Source organism: Carassius auratus, unplaced genomic scaffold (genome assembly GCF_003368295.1).
Source record: "Carassius auratus strain Wakin unplaced genomic scaffold, ASM336829v1 scaf_tig00031693, whole genome shotgun sequence".
NCBI lineage: Eukaryota > Metazoa > Chordata > Actinopteri > Cypriniformes > Cyprinidae > Carassius > Carassius auratus.
The window spans coordinates 5,727-25,291 of record NW_020525945.1 but is presented as its reverse complement, the minus strand read 5'-3'; the positions used below and the strand labels follow the sequence as shown (position 1 = coordinate 25,291).

General features: G+C 39.8%; 1 protein-coding gene across 1 annotated transcript; it reads right to left on the bottom strand.

Annotated features, from left to right (window-relative positions):
• Positions 1-582: 582 nt before the first annotated feature.
• On the bottom strand, positions 583-17,907 carry LOC113080596 (cyclic AMP-responsive element-binding protein 3-like protein 1). Its single transcript, XM_026252754.1, has 12 exons — positions 17,821-17,907; positions 16,356-16,560; positions 12,972-13,147; positions 10,143-10,227; positions 9,032-9,231; positions 8,755-8,904; positions 8,443-8,501; positions 7,825-7,893; positions 5,410-5,509; positions 4,294-4,444; positions 3,408-3,651; positions 583-2,650 (listed from the first exon to the last, which is right to left on the bottom strand). The coding sequence occupies exons 1-12, from the start codon at positions 17,905-17,907 to the stop codon at positions 2,614-2,616; spliced, it is 1,563 nt and encodes a 520-aa protein (XP_026108539.1). The 3' UTR covers positions 583-2,613.
• Positions 17,908-19,565: the final 1,658 nt, after the last annotated feature.

Here is a 19,565-nt window from a genome sequence, read left to right as displayed (position 1 = left end):
GTTTGCAGAAGCAGAATATGTGATACTGTTTGTTTTTAGTGCTGTACCAGGTTGTATGCCAGAAATTCTCAGATATTTTGGTAGAGATTGCTTAATTTTTAAATATATTTGTAAATATCAAAAATGTATACACTATATATTGCATAAAAATTTACATAAAAATTAAATAAGTTCTGGTCATATTGTCATAGCCCAATGAAAAAAAAAAACTAACAACATACTGCACAGATGTGTATAGTACGGGACAGCTAAAGGCCTGACACCTGCTGGTCATAAAATGAAAATACAATGAACACTTGAGACAACCCATGACCCTAAAAATCAGTTGGGACACACAACTTTTTAGGTGAAATAATAATAACTAACATATTTCTTATAAATTATAATTTATTTCTTATATTTTTCCTTTTACCCGTTTCACATTACAATTATTATCTTATCATATGTATTCTTGTATTTTATTGTCTTTGTTAAGCACCAGTACATCAAGACAAATTCCTTGTACACGTATACCCAGATTGGCAATAAAGCTGATTCTGATAAAGATGGTATAAAAGTGAAAATAAGACAGGAGACATTGAGTTGCATCTGCAAATTTTTGTATTTTGCTTCATTCTAATTCTACTTTAGATAAGACAGAAAAAACAAGAGGTTCAGAGCTTAGATACAGAGCCAGATTCATACATAGATACAAATCAACCCAAGCCGCGTGGTGATTAACAAAATGCACGGGAAATATAAAAATACGTCCTCCATATTTACAACCAACCATATAATCAGTCATATGTACAAAGGGCAGAGATACAGGTAATATCAGCAACAATTACATTTAAAGCATAAACTCCATTGATAGTCTGGGCATTAGATTCAATTCCAGAACACTCAAGATATTCTGGGGTTCCAGGTTTGAGACAAATTTTCTGTGAACATTGTGCAATGAAGTCAAAAAGCTCTTTAAAACTACGGTGAATATTCCTGTTAAAAACCAATAAACATTCAGTAAAAAAAAAAAAAAAACTACTACAGTGAATTTAGATTTACACTGACAATAGGATGTTATCTACAGTTGTGGGTTTTTTTTCCCATTGTGTTATGGCACATATACCACAGAGTAATTTATTAAAACTGGCAGTGATGAATTCCTTTGTGACAACCACTTTCATTACTAAAGTTTAATAAGCACCAAAAAAAACAACTTGAGCATGAAAATATCAGTGGTTATCTCTAGCTGTACGATAAAAATTATATTGCGGCTAAAGCATCAGAGGACATCACGGAAATTGATTTAATAAAGAAAAATCAAAAGACAATGATTTTATGAATAACAAATAGTTTCTAAACAGCGACATCTATAACATAAAAACAATTCTCTCCTTTAAGAAAAGAAAAAGACAACCGTAAATCATATTTACATAACTGCTCTATCAACTCCCAGATATTTGCGGTGAATTTTACAGTGGTCACAGTTCGCTCATGTACAGAATATAGACAGTCTAAACTAGCAAGTATTCCATAATCAGAAAAATGTGTTTAAATAACATTAATTTTTAAAGAGGTTCACTTTTGTTAAAGGGAACAACTTTGTTTTCAATTGTTTATCCATTATAGCCATGGTTTTGTAATGGATTCATATGGATTGTACAGAATTCTTCAGAAATTGAACGTGATCAGATGTGCACAGGATTTGATCATCCCTGTTCCCTTTTCTCTATATATACAAAACTTTCTTTACACAGAAATAAAGATAACTGAAAAAAAAACTGTTTAACAGTTATTACAACAAGACCATGTAAACTTTACATCATCTTTCATTTAAAAAACAAACAATCAATAACTTTCATTTTTTTTTTTTTGTGCATAAAATAAATATGCTCTTTTTGGATGCTGCAAATACTAGAATATATTATGGATAAACTTTTATTTCAGTACAAAAGCCTCTGCCTTTTAAAAGTAGAAAACGAAAATAAAACGCATTAATAAAAGTAAGTGAAGTAAAAGTTTTAGAGGAAACTATGCGATTAGGAGCATCTTAAATATGACTATGTGAAAAAGAATGTGAAGGCACTTAAATCAATTGGTTTTCCTAGTGCAAAAAAAGTGCAATCCAGCTAGAAAAAACAAAACAAGCCAAGATGGCAGAGGAAGAAACTGCAGAGTACATCAGGCACCTGTGATTACACCTGCTGGAAAACATTCAGAGATTTGAAAAGTCATCATAAAACGAAGAAAGGGGGTTGAAGTAAGGATATGTAGTAAATGGACAGTCTCATGGCTTTTTAGAAAAATCAAAACAAACACTCATGTACTTTCCCTCCCGCACCCTGTGTGTGAAGGGTTTAGAGAATCACATCCATCTCCTCTCTTCTCTCTCAGTCCGTAACCTCAGTGCTTGCTGGTAAAGGAGAGTTTCAGTGTATGGATGGACACATTTCTCTTCTCACAGTTCTGGGGCTGAATGTCATTGGGGTTGGATTGTGGCATGAGGCTTGTTTGTTTGTTAGGACGGTGTCAGGAGACTCAGGATCTGTAACAGCAAGGGTCGAAGGCCAAGTAGTGCAGGATCATCGGACGTCAATGGAGGCCTGTGTGATGAGGCAGCTCGACCCAGAGGGGTTAAAAATATTCAGCTCCTCCCTCAGGATCCTGCTTTCTGAGAGAGAAAGAGACCATTACTATTTATTCACATTATGCACTGGCATTCAAAAGTGTGGGGTAGGTATGATTTTTAAATGTTAAATATAAGTCTCTTATGATTATCAAGCCTGTTAAAAACAGTTGTGATGTGAGTTTAAAAGAACAGCATTAAAATAAAATAAATTAATGAGCAATTAAACGGCACTTTAAATCTGTACAATCAGTTATCAGTTGATATAAAATTTTCAATATCAAATGATACCTGTACAATAAAAAAAAACTTTTTCCATCCTCTAACATGTTTAGTTAATCTATAATAATGCCTAAATTTAGGGGAAGTCGTGGCCTAATGGTTAGAGAGCTGGAATTGCAATCGAAGGGTTGTGAGTTCGAGTCTTGGGCCGGCAGGAATTGTAGGTGGGGGGAGTGCATGTACAGTGTTTTCTCCACCCTCAATACCACGACTACGATCACGGTTTGTGTGTGTGAACTTCGGATGGGTTAAATGCAGAGCACGAATTCTGAGTATGGGTCACCATACTTGGCTGTATGTCACTTCACTTTCACTTTCTTTTGTGTTTGCACGTTAATGTATGAAGACAAAATAGTGTCAAATTTGAACACCAGCTACTTATCAGTTATCTGCCATAACTTCAAAATAAGCTTTAGCTTATCTATATCACCAGATTTTTTTATATCACTGCATCCTTAATCATTAATATACCACAAACTAATCCTGACTGAATGAAAAGCACTGTCAGTGTGTGCCTCACCTGGAGTGGTAGTGTGCTTCTGGGGGACGGAGTGGGGCCGCGGACGTGTTGCTGTAGCTTGCAGGCTCCGGTTGGGCCTGGCTCAAGTACCTGCTCACAAGAGCAGACCGATCCTGCACGTGTCTGTCTTTCAGGTCCTGTACACGTCGCGGCACCCCCTCCATCCTGTCCACGCTCAGCACGCCCCTGTGGCCGTCCTCCACTGGGGCACCCTCGTCATAGAAGAGCAGGCTGCGGGAGCGGACTACACACACAGAGAACAGAGTTACTCATGTCACACGTCTGGCATGCTTTGCTTACTTTGACTCTCATGAGATCTGTATAGTGAAGAAAAGCATTTTTTGGAAGAGAGTTTTTAAGGGAGAAAGAAAGAGCAAGATTTGGAGTGAGCTGCTCTTTTTTAGGTGAAACAACACACACTTTCAGTAACTACAGCAATCCCATCACCATCATCCAGCTGAAGCCCCTTTCAAGAGCAGCTTTGATAGAGCCGAAGGAGATGTGGCTTGGTGTGTGTTGTAACGTTGAAAGAGGATTGTACAATCTCCTCTTAGGGAAGTAAGGATTTTAATCGAAAGCTCTCTGGGATGTCTGACAGTTATTTGAGGGTAAGAATGGGCACTGTTGGCCCAGGAGCTCTGCTAATAACCATTAGAAAAGAGACGGGATGGCAGTCTTTCAGACTCCAGTGGGGGGAATGAAATAGGTGCTGTCCAAGACCCACAGCTATTAGCTGACTGGATAATTTAATGTGTCTTAAAAGCCGGATGACCTACAGATAAATGCTTCTTTGCACATGTGCAGGAAAATGTAATCATATCATGCAAAGTACACAATGAAAGTTGATGACCTTCATCTACACATTACGGGCAGGGATGAAACATACCCTGGCTGGTGGTGTAGAGGTCACCTGAGGGCAGCGGTGCTGACTTCACCGTGTGTGAGGATGATGAGGATAAGGAGGAAGAGTAGAGGGAGAGCCCAGACAGGCAGGGAGCCAGCGAGCCCAGCACCAACACAAAACACAGCGCCACCACCTGGCCAGGAGGAGGAACACCACACACACGGTGAGCACACCGCCCCAATGTAATCTACTTGCACTACAGCTGACAGAGCAGCTCTGACCTGCCTTTACATGCTTAGGATTAAAGCACTAAAATAAATAGACAAGATATTTCAGTAAAATAATAGTTAAACCAAGACGTAGATTAGTTTGTTTCCTCATCAGAAAAAACATGGAGAAATTTAGTACACACCACTTGGATCCTCTGAGAGAAGTGGATCAAAACAACTGAAAAAAACATCACAATAATCCATACAACTCCACCCATCAATTAAAATCTTGTGAAATGAAAGTTGCAGTTTGGTAAAATAACAATAACTCCATTATTAAGGTGTTTTAATTTTAAAACTTTGCTTCTGGTCAAAATACCAATTCATAATAATGCTTCTTCCAATGAAAAAGTTCTTCCACTGTTGTCTCCTTACATCAAAATCCACTAACATATTTGTTTAGAAGAGTTTTGGCAGTGTGAATGACACGCAATCTTTCCTGATAAGACAACGCTTTCATTGGAGTAAGCAATATTATGGACAGAGGACTGGAAGCAACCGTTTAAAGTTAAAAACGCATTAATAATGATTCTGACAAACATACAGCTTTTTGTTTCACAAGATGTTAACTGATGGGCTGGAGTCTTGTTTTTTGATTGTTGTAATGCTGTTATCAGCTGTTTGGACGCTCATTGTGACCGCACTCATTCACTCCAGATGATCCATTGATGAGCAAGTGATGTAATGACAAAAATAACTTATATTCATATTTGATGGCCTAAGGTACATCTTCAGTTTTTTTTTTGGGGGGGGGGGGGGGTTGGGGGTGAGCTATTCCTTTAAGACACTGATTTGTTAGAAAGAAAGGAAATTGTGTGTGTGAAAATGAGTGTTTGGAATGAATGTGTGTGTTTGCACAGTTAATGTGTGTATAAATATATATATATACCATTAGGCATGTTCCTGTCTGTGTGGAGGCGATCTTGCAGGACCGAGGCACTTTCCCGCTCACTAGAGCCTGAAGTCTTTGAAGCTGTTGGAGTAGAGACCTACAGATGATACAGAAAACACATCAGAAAAGAAGAATGATTAGTAAATTCTTTAGATCCCAGTGTAGGCTATGCGTGTTCTTCTCAGTGCCGTTTTGTAACAGTAGGATCTTCTTATTCTTGAGCTCAAATGGCATGTGAGGATAATACAGTTCTTACTCATCACTGTGTTACATAAACTGAACTCCCCTTTACACCACTCACACAGTCTCTCGCAAAAATGCACTCTACCTCCTCCTCAACGCTGCTGCATGTGTGCAGTGGGTGTTGATTTATTTCCCCTTCAACTACTTCCTTCATCAGCTGCCAATCAAACATACACTTGCTCTCACACACAAGTGTGACACAACTGCAACACTTATAGCCACGTGCTATGCATAATATTTTTGGAGTATATATGTGGTATGTATGGAATACTTCGATACTTGGATTACCTAGTACAATAAATGTGCATTACACAATTACAGTAGAGAGCAAATGGCATGAGAAAACGTGTTCAACCTGGCAACCTTTCATTTTCAGTGTCATGAATGAACTGGAATTCAAATGAGCCCCAGATTTTTCTCTTTCTTGACTGATTTACACAAAATGACAATAAAAATGTATGATAACTATTTCAGAGATTATCACTGAACTTAATTAAACATGCAGTGTAATGAGATAATCACTTAAAGCTATGATATACATGCATGTAAAAATATATTTAAACACATATTCCCCGCTGTATTCAGTATATAAGCTGTAACCTGTGTTACAAAAGGACATTGAGCTCTCTCTAGTGGAGGAACTAAGAAACAACATCCCATGCAATAATGAAGAGCTCCTTCACCACCAGAGGGAGCCATTGCAACATGTTGGAAAACAAAACAAAAATACTACTATACTATTTCATCAATTGCCAGACTCTTTTATCCAATGCAACATACATTACATTATAACAGAGACAATCTCTCAGGACCCCTGGAGGTAAATGCTTTCCCACTTGGCTAGATCACCCCGAAACAAACCTGTATATCAGTTTTCACCTAAACATACACATACAGAATTGCTTCTAATGAGTGCTCCAGACAGTATGTTTTCAGCATTGAGAGGGACTCAGACCGCCCTACTAACCTAGCAATAATCATCTCAATTTGATCCTATAAACAGTGGTTTTATTCAGATTAATATACGACCCACCCTCTAACACACAAACTCCCCCCTGCTGTCTCTTTAAATTCTCTTAGCTATCTCAGGGAGAAGGATCTATCCTAATAAAAATCGGCAGAGCGCCGACACACACGGTTCTTTTTATCCTGTAATGAGGGGCAGGCAGGCACCGTGCTGCGTGCTACTTTAAGTGTGTTGTTAATAATGGCCTGAGCCAATCCTCTATTTTTAAAAAAAAGCATTGCTATACACTTAAACACACATACTCAAGTCACTCTTACCTACATACTGAGAACACTGATGATATCTTATTATCATCATATAATATTAAATTTTTCTGGAAACCACAATACATGTTTTTCTGTATTCTTTATAATTAGAAAGTTTAAAAGAACAGCAGTTATTTGTAATATAAATATATTGTAACATTATAAATGTCTACTGTCCTTTTGATCAAAGTGCATCCTAATTTCTGAATTTTTACAAAAAAATGACTGACCCCAAACTTAAATTATATTATATACGGTGCTTTCTCTTGTATATTTTCAATAGATTACCCAACATGTTTTCATTCTAAACATTTCCAAACCTATATAGCATACTTTCGTGTACAGAACACAGAAGAATATATTTTTAGGAATGTTTATTTATTCACAAAATTAAAGTCAGGATACTCCAAAAACACCGAACCATTCTTCAAAAAAACTTTTATGTTCCACAGAAAAAAGAAACTCATACAGGTTTGTAACGGCATGATAAGAATGAAAAGACAGAATTTTAATTTGGGGTGAACTACCCCTTTAAGTGCTGCTCTCTTCAATAAGGTTTTACAGCTAATCCACAAAAAAAGAGCTGACTTTGATAACACCCTATCCCCCATGGTGCTCTCTCTTTCTGCCTCTCTAAACAGTAGGAACAGACAGCGCCCCGTCGACAGCGCCTATGTTCTGACTAGGCCACCCAGGAGAGAATGAAAAGGTACTGTGCTATATGATCAGAATGGGATGTTAAAACCTGTGTGCATCTGGACCGACTTAGCAACACCTGCTGACTGCAAAGAGGCTTCTGCGTACACTTACCGCAAATACGGTTACAATTACATTTATTAAAATCCACCTATAAAGTATTCACTGTGATTAAACACAAGCACACATATGTTCTCTCACCTGTTGGCATTCTCGAGTGTCTCTACTTTTTTCCACAGTTCATTATTCTCTGAAGTATAGTTCTCAACTCTGGGGAGGAGAGAAAGAGAGTATTATTGCACACAGTCACAATGACAGAATAAACCGTTTCCATGCATGCAACTATACATAACCCTGTCGGCTTGACTGATTACAGCATGGTGGAAAAAACAGTGTATGTGTGTGTCCAGTGTGAGTCCAGTCTCTCCAGCACATTATCCAAACCCTGAGAGCCTAACAGCAGCTCAACAGGGAAAATGACTCATGCAAACGCCAAACGCACACACACCCCAATGAGTGCATGGACTGTAGCCAATGGCCGCATTCACACAACAAAAGCCATAAAATAGCAAGCAGGATATAGAGTAGTTTGCAGGGAGAGAGTGTGGAGGGGTGAGTGAGAAGAGAGGATTAAAGGAGAGGAGGTCAACGAAGAGAAAGAAGGATGAAGGCACCAAGAAAATATAGAGGAGAGTGATGCTAGACAAACAATGCACGAGAGGGCGAGAGAAAATAAGAGCAGGAGAGAAAAGAAAAGCTGTAAGAAAGGGAGCGGGAAGAGATGGAAGAGGTAGAGAACAAAGGAGGAGAGACAATTACTTTTTCTCCAAACACTCCACATATTCCTTCTTCTTCCTGCGGCTTTCCTGTGCAGAGATCTAAGACAAAAAAAGACAAAAAAACACATTTACGTCAGTATTGAAGTATATTATAGATATATATATCTATATATATATATATAGATATATATATATATATATATATATCTATAATATACTATAGATATATATATATATATATATATATATATATATATATATATATATATATATATATATATGCACCAATGTCCTATGATAGGATGATTCTAACTGAATTGATTCAATATTAATATGTGATCATAAGTAATACCTTATTTTTTATTTTCCTGCGCACCCGTTTGAGGGCTTTCTCCTCAGTTTTGGTAAGTGGTAGTTTGTTGGGGACAGGATATCCCTCAGCAATCAAAGTCCTCTTCTCTTCCTCTGTCAGCATCAAAGGGCCTGATGTTCCTTGCAGCTTCTGCATTACAACACAAGTCAGCGGTTTTCACTCTGTATATATGCGTTTAATAGCTATATATGAATTTCCATTTGGATTCTATAAAATGAGCGTGCTGTGTCACATGCTGGAATTGCGTTTGACTCACATGCGGGGCAGTGAGGAGAGGGGACGAGGAGATGGCTGTGGAGGTCCGGGCCTGTAGCCGGGCAGGGCTGGACGGAGGCAGTGACTGTGGGCTCTGCAGGTGGCCAGGGCTTAATGGTGGCAGTGAGTGTGGGCTCTGGGATCCGTCGCTGTCGCTGCCATGACTGCTGGGAGGAGTGGGTGGCAACCGCAGATGCTCATCTGTTGGGAACAAAGAGATAATCGTGATGTACCTGAAACACCTGTGGTTTGACATTCACATCTTAATGATCAGGTTTGATTCTGTACAAGTTACACAAACACGGCAAGTAAAAATTTGCTCTTTTTTTGCAATGCCAGGCCTAAGTGTGAAACTGAAATTCAGTCTATTCACTTTTTATCATGAAAAGCAAATAAAGCCTGATTCTTTGGGAGCTTTCAGGCATTTTTCAACACAACACATGCATGCACAATGCTTCTAAGTGTGGTGAGTGTTGGATTGATCATGTGTTTATATATATTGCTGAATTTTTTATTAAATTAAAATGCATCCATAATTAGCATAATTAAATAAAAACTGACCACAAAATGCAAACAATTCACTCACTATACAACAGACTAAAATGCATTTCTCAGAGGTTGCATCAGACTTGGTTTTCATCAATGGGCCATTCAGAAAGAGCTAAAGTTGAGACCTGAGAGTTTTGTCGAACGCATGCAAAAGTTAAATAAAGAAACACTCACACTAAGCCACATTTCCACTGGAAAGGGAACACCATTAGAGTATTTATAACCCTGAACTTACCGTAAAGCAATGAAGCAGAATAATAGAGGGCTAATTTGCTTAGGTTTGCCATCTTTAAGCTAGTGTGGAAGAACTGCACTGGTCATATATGGCAACTGAGTGCTATATGTTGAGTACATTCGTTTGTTGTTGTGCATTTAAAGTAGAGGGCTACTGTGCATGCTTTTTAACCTTGTATTTAAAGTACAGTCATAGTATACATCATATATCACAATTGCTATGTTTTCAATGCTGGGCCCCAGCAGTCACTACCAGTCATCTTAACTAGCTAAACCAGCACGACTCGGTCAAACAGCTTAGCAGGGCTAAAGAGAGATTTCACACCCACCTGAGGGCACACTGAGGAACTGGTTCACCTCTCTGGGCTCTGCTTTGATGGCAGGAACAGAGTTTGAGCTCAGGCCTTTGGAAATCTAACAACAAAAACAAACAGCAAAACAACAATTAATGCCAACATGACATCAAACTTTAATGCACTAATTAAAGCACATTCCTGGTCTCACATAATTCATATGTGTGTTTTTGTGTCATATATTTTAATAACTTTCATGTTCTCACCCTACATTTTTTTATACATTAAATATCACGCATCACTCAAAATGCTGGCACATTAAAGAGGTAAAGTAAAATTCTCATTCATTACAACATACAACAGATGCTTATTCACTGAAGTACTTGTGAAAGAAGCATCCTGTCTGTGTTTTCTCAATGCACATTACAGCAATATGTGGCACGGAGACATCATTTATCTTTATCTTTGAGCCTCTGATGATATCAGACTGCAGTGGTCTGTAGTATTTAATGATTTTTGATGGTACTGAACTGGCAGGGTACTGGACTAAATGTGCTCCATGCTGAATGTCTGAGACAGTAAACACAGCTGAAGGCAGACTCAGACTGTTTACACTGACAGAGCAAAGGCTACCTGCCTGCTAACCACACACAGTCTGGCCAGCGACCAACCGTCATGCACAAAGTGAGGTGACATGAGCTTCAGATCAGAGGGGCTGCTTCACTTTTCTTCATGCCTCCCTCTTATTATTTTTCTGGGTCAGTGGACATGGACGGCATTCCCACCAACCTGAACTAGTAAAGGCCTTTGCACAGAGAGACTAAAATACTGTGCTGTAAAAATGTAGGTGGTGTGCGATTAGCTGGAAAGTTGTCAGGCTATATTTTAACTTGCAATGCTACAAGCCATGACACTTTACTGCCATATGCAGGGTTCCTATATTATGTAAGCAGCCTTATGTGTATTTAGAGACTGAACACTACATACACTGAATCACATGAGCAAGAGTGCTGTTGATATGCTATTGATATTTAGTACAACAGTGCGACTGTGTGATATTGCTAGTTGCAAGTTGACATCGAAAAACACAGATTTAAGACTATTATGCACTACTTTTCTGTTACCTCCACCCAGATTTTCCTGTTTATTTGTCCGCAAATGTCTGCCATATGATACAAAATTCAACTTTTGATTCAAAATTCTACTTCTGCTGACAAATAAACTGGGACGTCTGGGTGCAGGTAACACTGAGAAAGAGTACACACGGTTTATTTACATATACTGTACTATAATCATTGCAACAAAACTGGTTAAAATAAGCAAACTTAACCTTTATTGAATCAGCTGAGTCAATGATTCAACGACTCACTCACAAAAACAATCACTTGATAAGTTCCGTAATGAATCACGGTTTAAAAAAAACGGTTCAGTCAATGATTCATTGAGTTGCGCATAAAGTGTCCAAATATGCCTAATAAATAGTAGGTGAAAAACAGTATAGTGTATTCATAAAAAAGCAGGCAGAAAGTACCCAGGCAGCCAACTGCATCTGCAGTTGTGTTTTGTACAAAAGTACAAATGTGACTCAAGATGTCACAGGAAATAAATGTAAATGGCAATGAAGCTATGAGACTAAGCTGTAAGTCACATGACAATAACATTTTGGGGATGTGGTATGTCTGGATTTCATTCATACTGCACACATTAATACTATATAGATCTTTTTTTAATAGTCCAGCGTCGCACCTCCAGTATCAGGCTGTATGTGCACTGCACAGCTTAGTCACATGTCACGACATACTTGTGTAATGATTTAACATGCAGAGAATCACTGAAAAATCTTTGAGTCTATGAAAACATATTTCAAATAGCTAATACGATGAACCTTCTTGCTCTTCTAGTTAAGCTTCATTAAATTAAACTACAGCAAAATCTTTCTCTGTTTTAGTTGGACCAATAACTTGGACTTCTTCAACATTCCAAGGTGGCCTCAAGAAAAACTTCCAAAGCACTGCCTGAGGATTATGCAATATATGCATACCGTGAATTATAGTTATTATGGTGCCATGTTATATATGGTTTGTGTTTATCTGGTGAGAGCTGCTCTTCCTGTGGCACACGGTCACAGAGTCTCCAAGAGGACATTCTCCAATACAGCTGCACTCTGACATTACAGCAGAACAGCTTTACACCACGTGTGCGTCTTGCTGCCCTTCTTAAATAGAGGACATGTGTTTACACAAATTCCATCAATCTAGCCAAGTTATTCTTCTCACTTTTTAAATTATAAGCAAAGAATGTCCAGTCCCTTGTTCTGTGTGTTTGCTTATTTTGTTGACAGGTATCTTCACACAGCACAATCCAGCTCCCTGGAGAGGGCAGAGTTTATGGGAAGTTAGCTGTTGGAAAGTCTGGCCTGAGTTAGTGTCAAGTCGAGGAGAAGAGAGCAGTTCCATGGCTCTGATGTTCAAAGAGAGACCGGTGCCAGATTTGAGAGGCCTCAGCAGCTACAAAGAACTAATCTACGCTCAACTTAATACTGATGCTGCTGGAGCTGATGCTGCAACTCCTCGCACACACACACACACACACACACACTCGTACTGCGAACATTTTCACTGGGCAGAGAAGTCGAGCAAGCTGCCAGCTGAGCAAAATAGCACATGAAGCACGAGTGTGCTCATGTTTTTTATTGTCACGCTAACACAATGGTCCATCTGGTGTGCAGTGTGTGTAAGGTTCACTATCATTAGCTCACTTACATCTGTTGATATCCACTCTAGAGTAACATCTACCTGACTAATACAACAAGCATTTCACTCCAATGTCAGTTTTTAAGATTAGTTGCAGGATGACTAGCTTTACCTTCTCCCCTGTGCGGTTCCTCTGTGGCGGAGGGGCAAGAGTGAGGGGTTGTGAGCAGGTGCTGGTGTTGGCCAGAGGGGGCGCTGTATCAGGGCAGCTCTCCGACATCAGGCTGGGCTCCTGCTTCACTAGAATGGCTGTGAGATCCTGACTGAACGACCACATCCCTTCAGAGTCTGAGGGAAGAAATAACAGGCTCGAACAACCAGAAACCAGAGAACATGTACTGACTGTTACATTTTAAAAGTGTTTTTAAGAAATGCTTTGAGGAATGACATCTGGAACGATAATACTTAATGAATAAAGTCTCTCGAGAGACGCAAGGATCACATCAAATCAATCAGATGTGAAAAAACAGGGAGAGCTGCTGACTCAAACAAAGCGCAGATTTTGTCAAAGCACAAATTCAAATACTTGACAGATGACGTAAATCCACATTGGAAAAATCGAACCGCAAAATCCTGTGGACAGTAGGCCACAGATAAACTTATGTACTATGTTTGTCCACAGTGTCTTTGTGTTTTTTATCTGCTTCAACTTCATTCATTTAATATATTTATTCAGCATACCAATTAAAAAAATTAATTAAATTCACTGATGGACAAAAGATAATTATATATGAATAAATTATTTAATTCATCACTGTGTATCAGACAATATTTAGTCATTAGTCATTTTAAAAGAAGGGCCTTATGGGAAAATGTGTCTTAAAATATCATGCAGGATCGTAATCAATGCGTGATGTTTTCAGGGACACATTTCACAGTCTAGACCCCATATAAAGGGGTTTCATGCAGAGCCTGTTATGCTGCAGGTGAAGAGGACAGACTCAGTTAATGACCGGAAGGGTAAAGCAAACCAGCTTTTCTTTATACTGTTAACACAAAAGCCTATGGTGTGAGAGGGGCAGGTGAGAGATTGGGGGCATGTAGGGTGGCTAGAGAACGGCTCTACATGTCTGGACACTTCAAAGGGGAGGAAAGCACTGTGTATAGTGGGAGCCCTCAGTAGCATTTGTGCGCAGGCTCCACTGCCGAATCGATAAAACATTATGCAGCCTTGTAAAAGAAGGATGGCAGGTTTTTCATATTAGTCCTCTGTTAGGGAAGGACATCAGCAGGAGTCTGATTACAACAGGAGAGGAAAGCTCTTTAGGAGCTCTGCTGTTTGGTGGAGAACGCTGGATTTTATACTCCACCGCTCTCAGTCTGTGGGGAACCTCTGTTAAAGTGCCTAACCCTTCAGTTCAGTACACTAGATTAGACCATAAGAGTCTGTCCTTCACCTGGGTGCACTACAGCAAACACACTCTTCTGCGTAGCCTCTATTGTGAACAAAGGATTAGTCTTTTTTACAGCTTTTTCAAACATGATTAGACCAAATGTACACTTTTTGAAGGATCTGATAGATCTGAGGGTTTTCTTAGCTCTATAAGGAATCTCTCATTCTCACCGCTTGTCTCTCTAGTTTGAGGACATCTCTGCTGAAAAGACCAGCTGACGCCAGCACCAAACTTGCAATAACCAGTATAAACCTACATGGGATGGCCGGTGAACCGTCATAAATTGCAAAACTTTACTTGTGAAGCAGGTCAAGCAGAAAAATCTTTCTGGAGAGGCTGGTTGACCTGGAAAGTCTTGCTAGTTAAAGAGGTACCCCTCCGAGGATCTCAGATGACGCCAACCCTGAATCATCATACAAAACTACCATATTTTCCATAAGATTGATCGCAACATATAATCATTGTTGTTAAATAGTACATTGTGTCATGTACTCAGACATATAGATAAAGACCAGGCAAAAACCTGCTGTAGCTTGACTATAATTGAACATTTAATCATACTTCTCACTTTTTCTCTATGTGGTAGCTTAAATGTGGCTTAGAGCTGCTGTTATTTAATATGGACAAGTCCCTCCTTATATCCTCCACAGAAGCTACTGGGTCCTGGCCACAGGGCACTGTAAGTCTTTGATGTCTCTCAGGACAGCAGGTATCATGGTGAGGCGACTCCAGGCCGGCGGGGATGGAAAAGCGATGCTCATTAGCGGGTTTAAAGTTACTGCAGAACAACAGGAGACAAAGTAGTGAACCAGCCAGTGCTTTCGTTAACTAGCCCCTAAAGCCACTCTCAGTCTTTAATGGATCAGAGGGGATATCACACATTACTGAAACACATCTATGGTCATCTAAATTCCCTACACTCTCAGACAAAAGCTCTGCAAACACTTTATCTAGTCACTGCGGTGGTACCCTTAAAACAGTGATCCTCAAATCTGGTTCGCGAGATCCACTTTCCTGCAGAGTTTAGCTCTAATCCTAATCAAACACACTTGAGTTTGCTTATCATTGTCTTCAGGATTATTAGAAAATCACATGTAGGATTGTTTGATTAGGGTTGGAGCTAACTCTGCAGGAAAGTGGATCTCGCGAGCCAGATTGGAGGATCACTGCCTTAAAGGGGCATCTTTGTTGCCTATTTACCTCTAAAAGGTACATATTAGAATGGCAACAGATGGAAGGGTATAGATGGCTGAAATATTTTTCAAAATTTTGGACAGCTCAATATGAGGCCTGAAGATTTTATCATTACATTTATTGCCAGTAAGTTAATTGTTCATTCAGTTTAAACTGTTATTTCTTACATTCATGTATCCAGCCATAACCCTAAATGTACCATTTTTCAGTAAATTCAGTTCTTCGAGCTAGAAGACACACCGAGAGAAAGAAACAAAAGCATGAATGTGTTCAGAAAGACCTTCATTTCGGATGCTCAGGGCATTATAGTCTGGCTAAATGGATCAAGGATTTCTGCCGTACCTTCATGCTTCTTTAAGTATTTGCTGATTTGAAGCCTGACTGGAATGAAGTCTGCGCAGTGCACACACACTCCTCGCATGGTCTAGTCAACCTAAGTTCAGGATGATGCAATTCTCTGAGCCACCCCCACCAAATTCTCCATCTGAAGCTGGAAACCAGATCCCTTTTTATTTTATGGATGTCTACAGCTCCTTGGCCTGATCGTGGCTTGTGTGAGAAAGAGAGAGAGAGAGACGGAAGAACTGACAGAAAAAGCGAGCGAGTGTGAGTGTTGGCCGTCTTCCTGGAATTCCCAGCTTCCAATGGTAGACGGAGCTCTTGGCTAGAGCTTTGTCAAGGAACCCTGTGCTGCACGGGTGCTTCGGGAGATAAGGAGGAGCGATGCAGAGAAAAGAAAGAGACTTCACAGAAAACCAGAGCTGCTGATGGATGATGCTTTGAGCTATGGCATTTATCAGGAGTGTGAAATCTTCTCTTGATTATCTAGCACGGATAGCTGCTTTTCTGCATGGATTGATGACAAGCAAGAAAAGGAATGAATAGGGTATGCTGAGCTGCTTGCTAACCTGCATCATCATCTGATTTGATGGGCATGGAGGGGCTCTGTGGGGCAGAGTCCCCACTGAGAGAATAGCTGTGTTCTGCCTGGATGGCAGGGTTTGGAGGGTCCAGATCCATATCCAACAGTGGATTCCTCTCCGCCAACAGATGATCATCAAAGAAACTGCTGAAAAGGTCATTGGAGAAATCCTCCATCTGCTCGGAGAAGTGCTGGGGGAAGAGACCACAAAGACAATATTTTTATTTAAATGAAATTATTAACATTTTTATCCAGCAAGGACACTATAAGTTGGCAATATTAGTGAAAAAGTGAAAGTGACATGACATTCAGCCAAGTACCCATACTCAGAATTTGTGCTCTGCATTTAACCCATCCGAAGTGAAAACACACACACTGTGAGCACACACCCGGAGCAGTGGACAGCCATTTATGCTGCAGCACCCGGGGAGCAGTTGGGGGTTCAATGCCTTGCTCAAGGGCACCTAAGTCGTGGTATTGAAGGTGGAGAGAGCACTGTACATTCACTCCCCACACCTACAATTCCTGCCGGCCCGGGACTCAAACTCACAACCTTTCGATTGGGAGTCTCGACTCTCTAACCATTAGGCCATGACTTCCCTAACTATTAGCATGATTTCTGAAGGTTCATGTGACACTGAAAACTGTGGTGACTGAAAATTCAGTAGAATTGAAAATGCAGCTTTGCCATCAGAGGAGTAAATTACCTTTGACAATATATCACAATAGAAATGGTTATTTTAAATTGTAACAATATATTCACAAAATTACTATTTTATTGTACATTTGATCAAATAAATGGAGTGAGCATCAAAGACTTTCAAAAACATCTTAACAAACTGTAAACTTTTGAAAGGTAGTGTATCTTCTAACAGTAATGTGGGAACAAATCATTATTTGGCTGAATTCCCTGATTGTGTTATTATTAGCAAAGATAGACTCAAATAACATTGAGATACTTATTTGATATACAGCCTCTTTTCAAGTGATCATTTAAATATAGTCACTGTTGAAATGCGGAGCAACACTTGATTAAACCCTTCTGTCATTTAGTTCGAGGAGTGTGTGTCTGAAAGGTGGGTAAAAAAAGAGACATGCATTCTTCTATGCATGCGTGTGTTTATAATGTGTGTCGTCATGTTGGGAATGGAAAGACGTGTGTTCGCATCTCTGCAGTGGAGGCATGCAAATATGTGTTTGCTGAGCAAGGGTGTAAAAAAGGTGTGAGAGGACCTGATCGTGTTTACATCCTGGTGAACGGTGACAGGTGTGTGAATGACACACCTGTAGCGCATTGACCGTAAACCAGCCGCTATGTACATATCACAGATATGTACACGTGCACACATGCACACTCCCAGCACCTGGATGGGTTCTGACACAAACCCCCGGCCACTGCAACAGTTCTATGAAGAGGGGCCTGGGAAAGCTGTGCTGTTATGAATATTTACTCTGGCTGTCTCTAGTTGACCAAACAGAGCTTCCACAACAATGAACCTGAATTGAGAATTATGGGAGAACGGAGTATTGTAGCTCATGGTATGTGGTCAAACTTGTTGTTCACCAAATGGATGCATAGGCAACAAAAAAAAAAAAACCCTGCAATGGCGGTTATCCGTATTGTTTGACGAATGACATCCTGGGAACACCCTGTAAATAGAGTTTGTGAAATGACGCAGCTGTCCTGCCGTCAGTGCCGGCTAATAATCGTGGCTGAGCATGACAATATAAACAGTCCCACCCTTTGAAGTTAATTAAATGTTCCTGCTCCTGGATGTGTGGGGCGGATATATTTACAGACTTGATTAATATGAAGGTGCTATTTCATAACTCTGAGCTGCATGTGCCACCAGGCTGTGTGTGTGTATTTTAATTAGCTAAGTAGTTTTGTCAAGTAATACATTAGGCTAGTGCAAAATGCAAACAACAAGGATCCCTATTACGCATGAGCTTCGATGAAAACCTGTATTCACGTGTGCGACTTCCCTGTCTGTGTGGTCCTGTGTACATCTGTTATCAGAGCAGACAGTCAGAACGCTTCTCCAATTGCTTTTATCTCTCTGTAGAGCGCTTTCCTGTTTTGACAAGTGTCAGTTAAGAGTGTAGTGTCTGTCTGGTTTTCAGATGACCTTGCAGGGGCCAATGGTAATGATGCAGTGCTGGGGTGCTGATGTAGGAGTCATGAAAATTCCACACCTGGAAGACTCCTCAGAGGAGGAATACCAGAAGAACTTGGAAGAACTGGAAAAGTGTGTCTCTGTCATTAGGGTCAGATTTTAGGAGAAATGAAATCAAGGCATATCTCAGGCTTAACCCTATGTTGTATTGAGTACAACAAGGAAGACAAAGTCATATTTCTGCATTTTATAATTAGAAGAAGTCCTCCTTTATATCCTATATACAGTGTGTGTGTATATATATATATTTGTATATATATACTTTTTCAGCTTAGTCAATACTATCATTTAAAATATTAGCCAGTTGTCACTTGGGCGCTCTTCATAAATTGTTAAAAATGAACCACAGCTGCAGCAGTGCAAAGCATGTGTGCACAGGCTGAGCAATGCTCTATTTTTCCATCTGATCCATTTCCTTGAAGTAACGTTTAGGTCATGTCCTGGTCTAAACGGGCTGGTAAACTGCACGGCTGCTTGACTCATCGCATTCCATTCCCTTATTCCAGACCCCCATCTGCACTCCAGCCAATCGGAGCTCAGTATGTAAATGAGGAGAGGGGAGCTTGTCATTTTGGAGCTGGAGTGCAGGGTCCGAACGGAGCAGCACGGTGCAGAAGAAAATAACGCATTAGTCTTTGGAAAAATAAATACGCTGATAAAAATAATTTAGCATTTAATCATTTGGAATTGGGTATACGGTCAAACCCACAATTTTTGGGAATATGTGCCTCTCGCAGAGCAAAAGATTTATTTCTGGGAACAATGAGTCACAATGAGGAGATTCATTCTCAGAGTTGCTAAAAGAGAGAGAGAGACGGAGAGAGGGAGGGAAGTTCTTGAACTGTAAGTGGAGTTTGCAGATGTTTAGTGTTTACACTAGTCAACGTGTGATTCATTTAAAAATATGGTCCCCTCATGAGGCATGAACATCAGCTTCAGCCACAACATGATCTGATCAGTTTTATTTGTTTACATATCTAAGTATTTAGAGCTGTCTCTTCAAAGAGGCATGCATGAAC

Coding starts and splice junctions, on each gene's coding strand:
- LOC113080596 (XM_026252754.1), bottom strand. CDS start 17,907: ATGAGCTACAATACTCCGTTCTCCCATAATTCTCAATTCAGGTTCATT. Junction 7,894..8,442: donor GTGGAGTGTTTGGAGAAAAA/GTAATTGTCTCT, acceptor TCTCCTCCCCAG/AGTTGAGAACTATACTTCAG. Junction 4,445..5,409: donor AGACAGGAACATGCCTAATG/GTATATATATAT, acceptor CCTCCTGGCCAG/GTGGTGGCGCTGTGTTTTGT.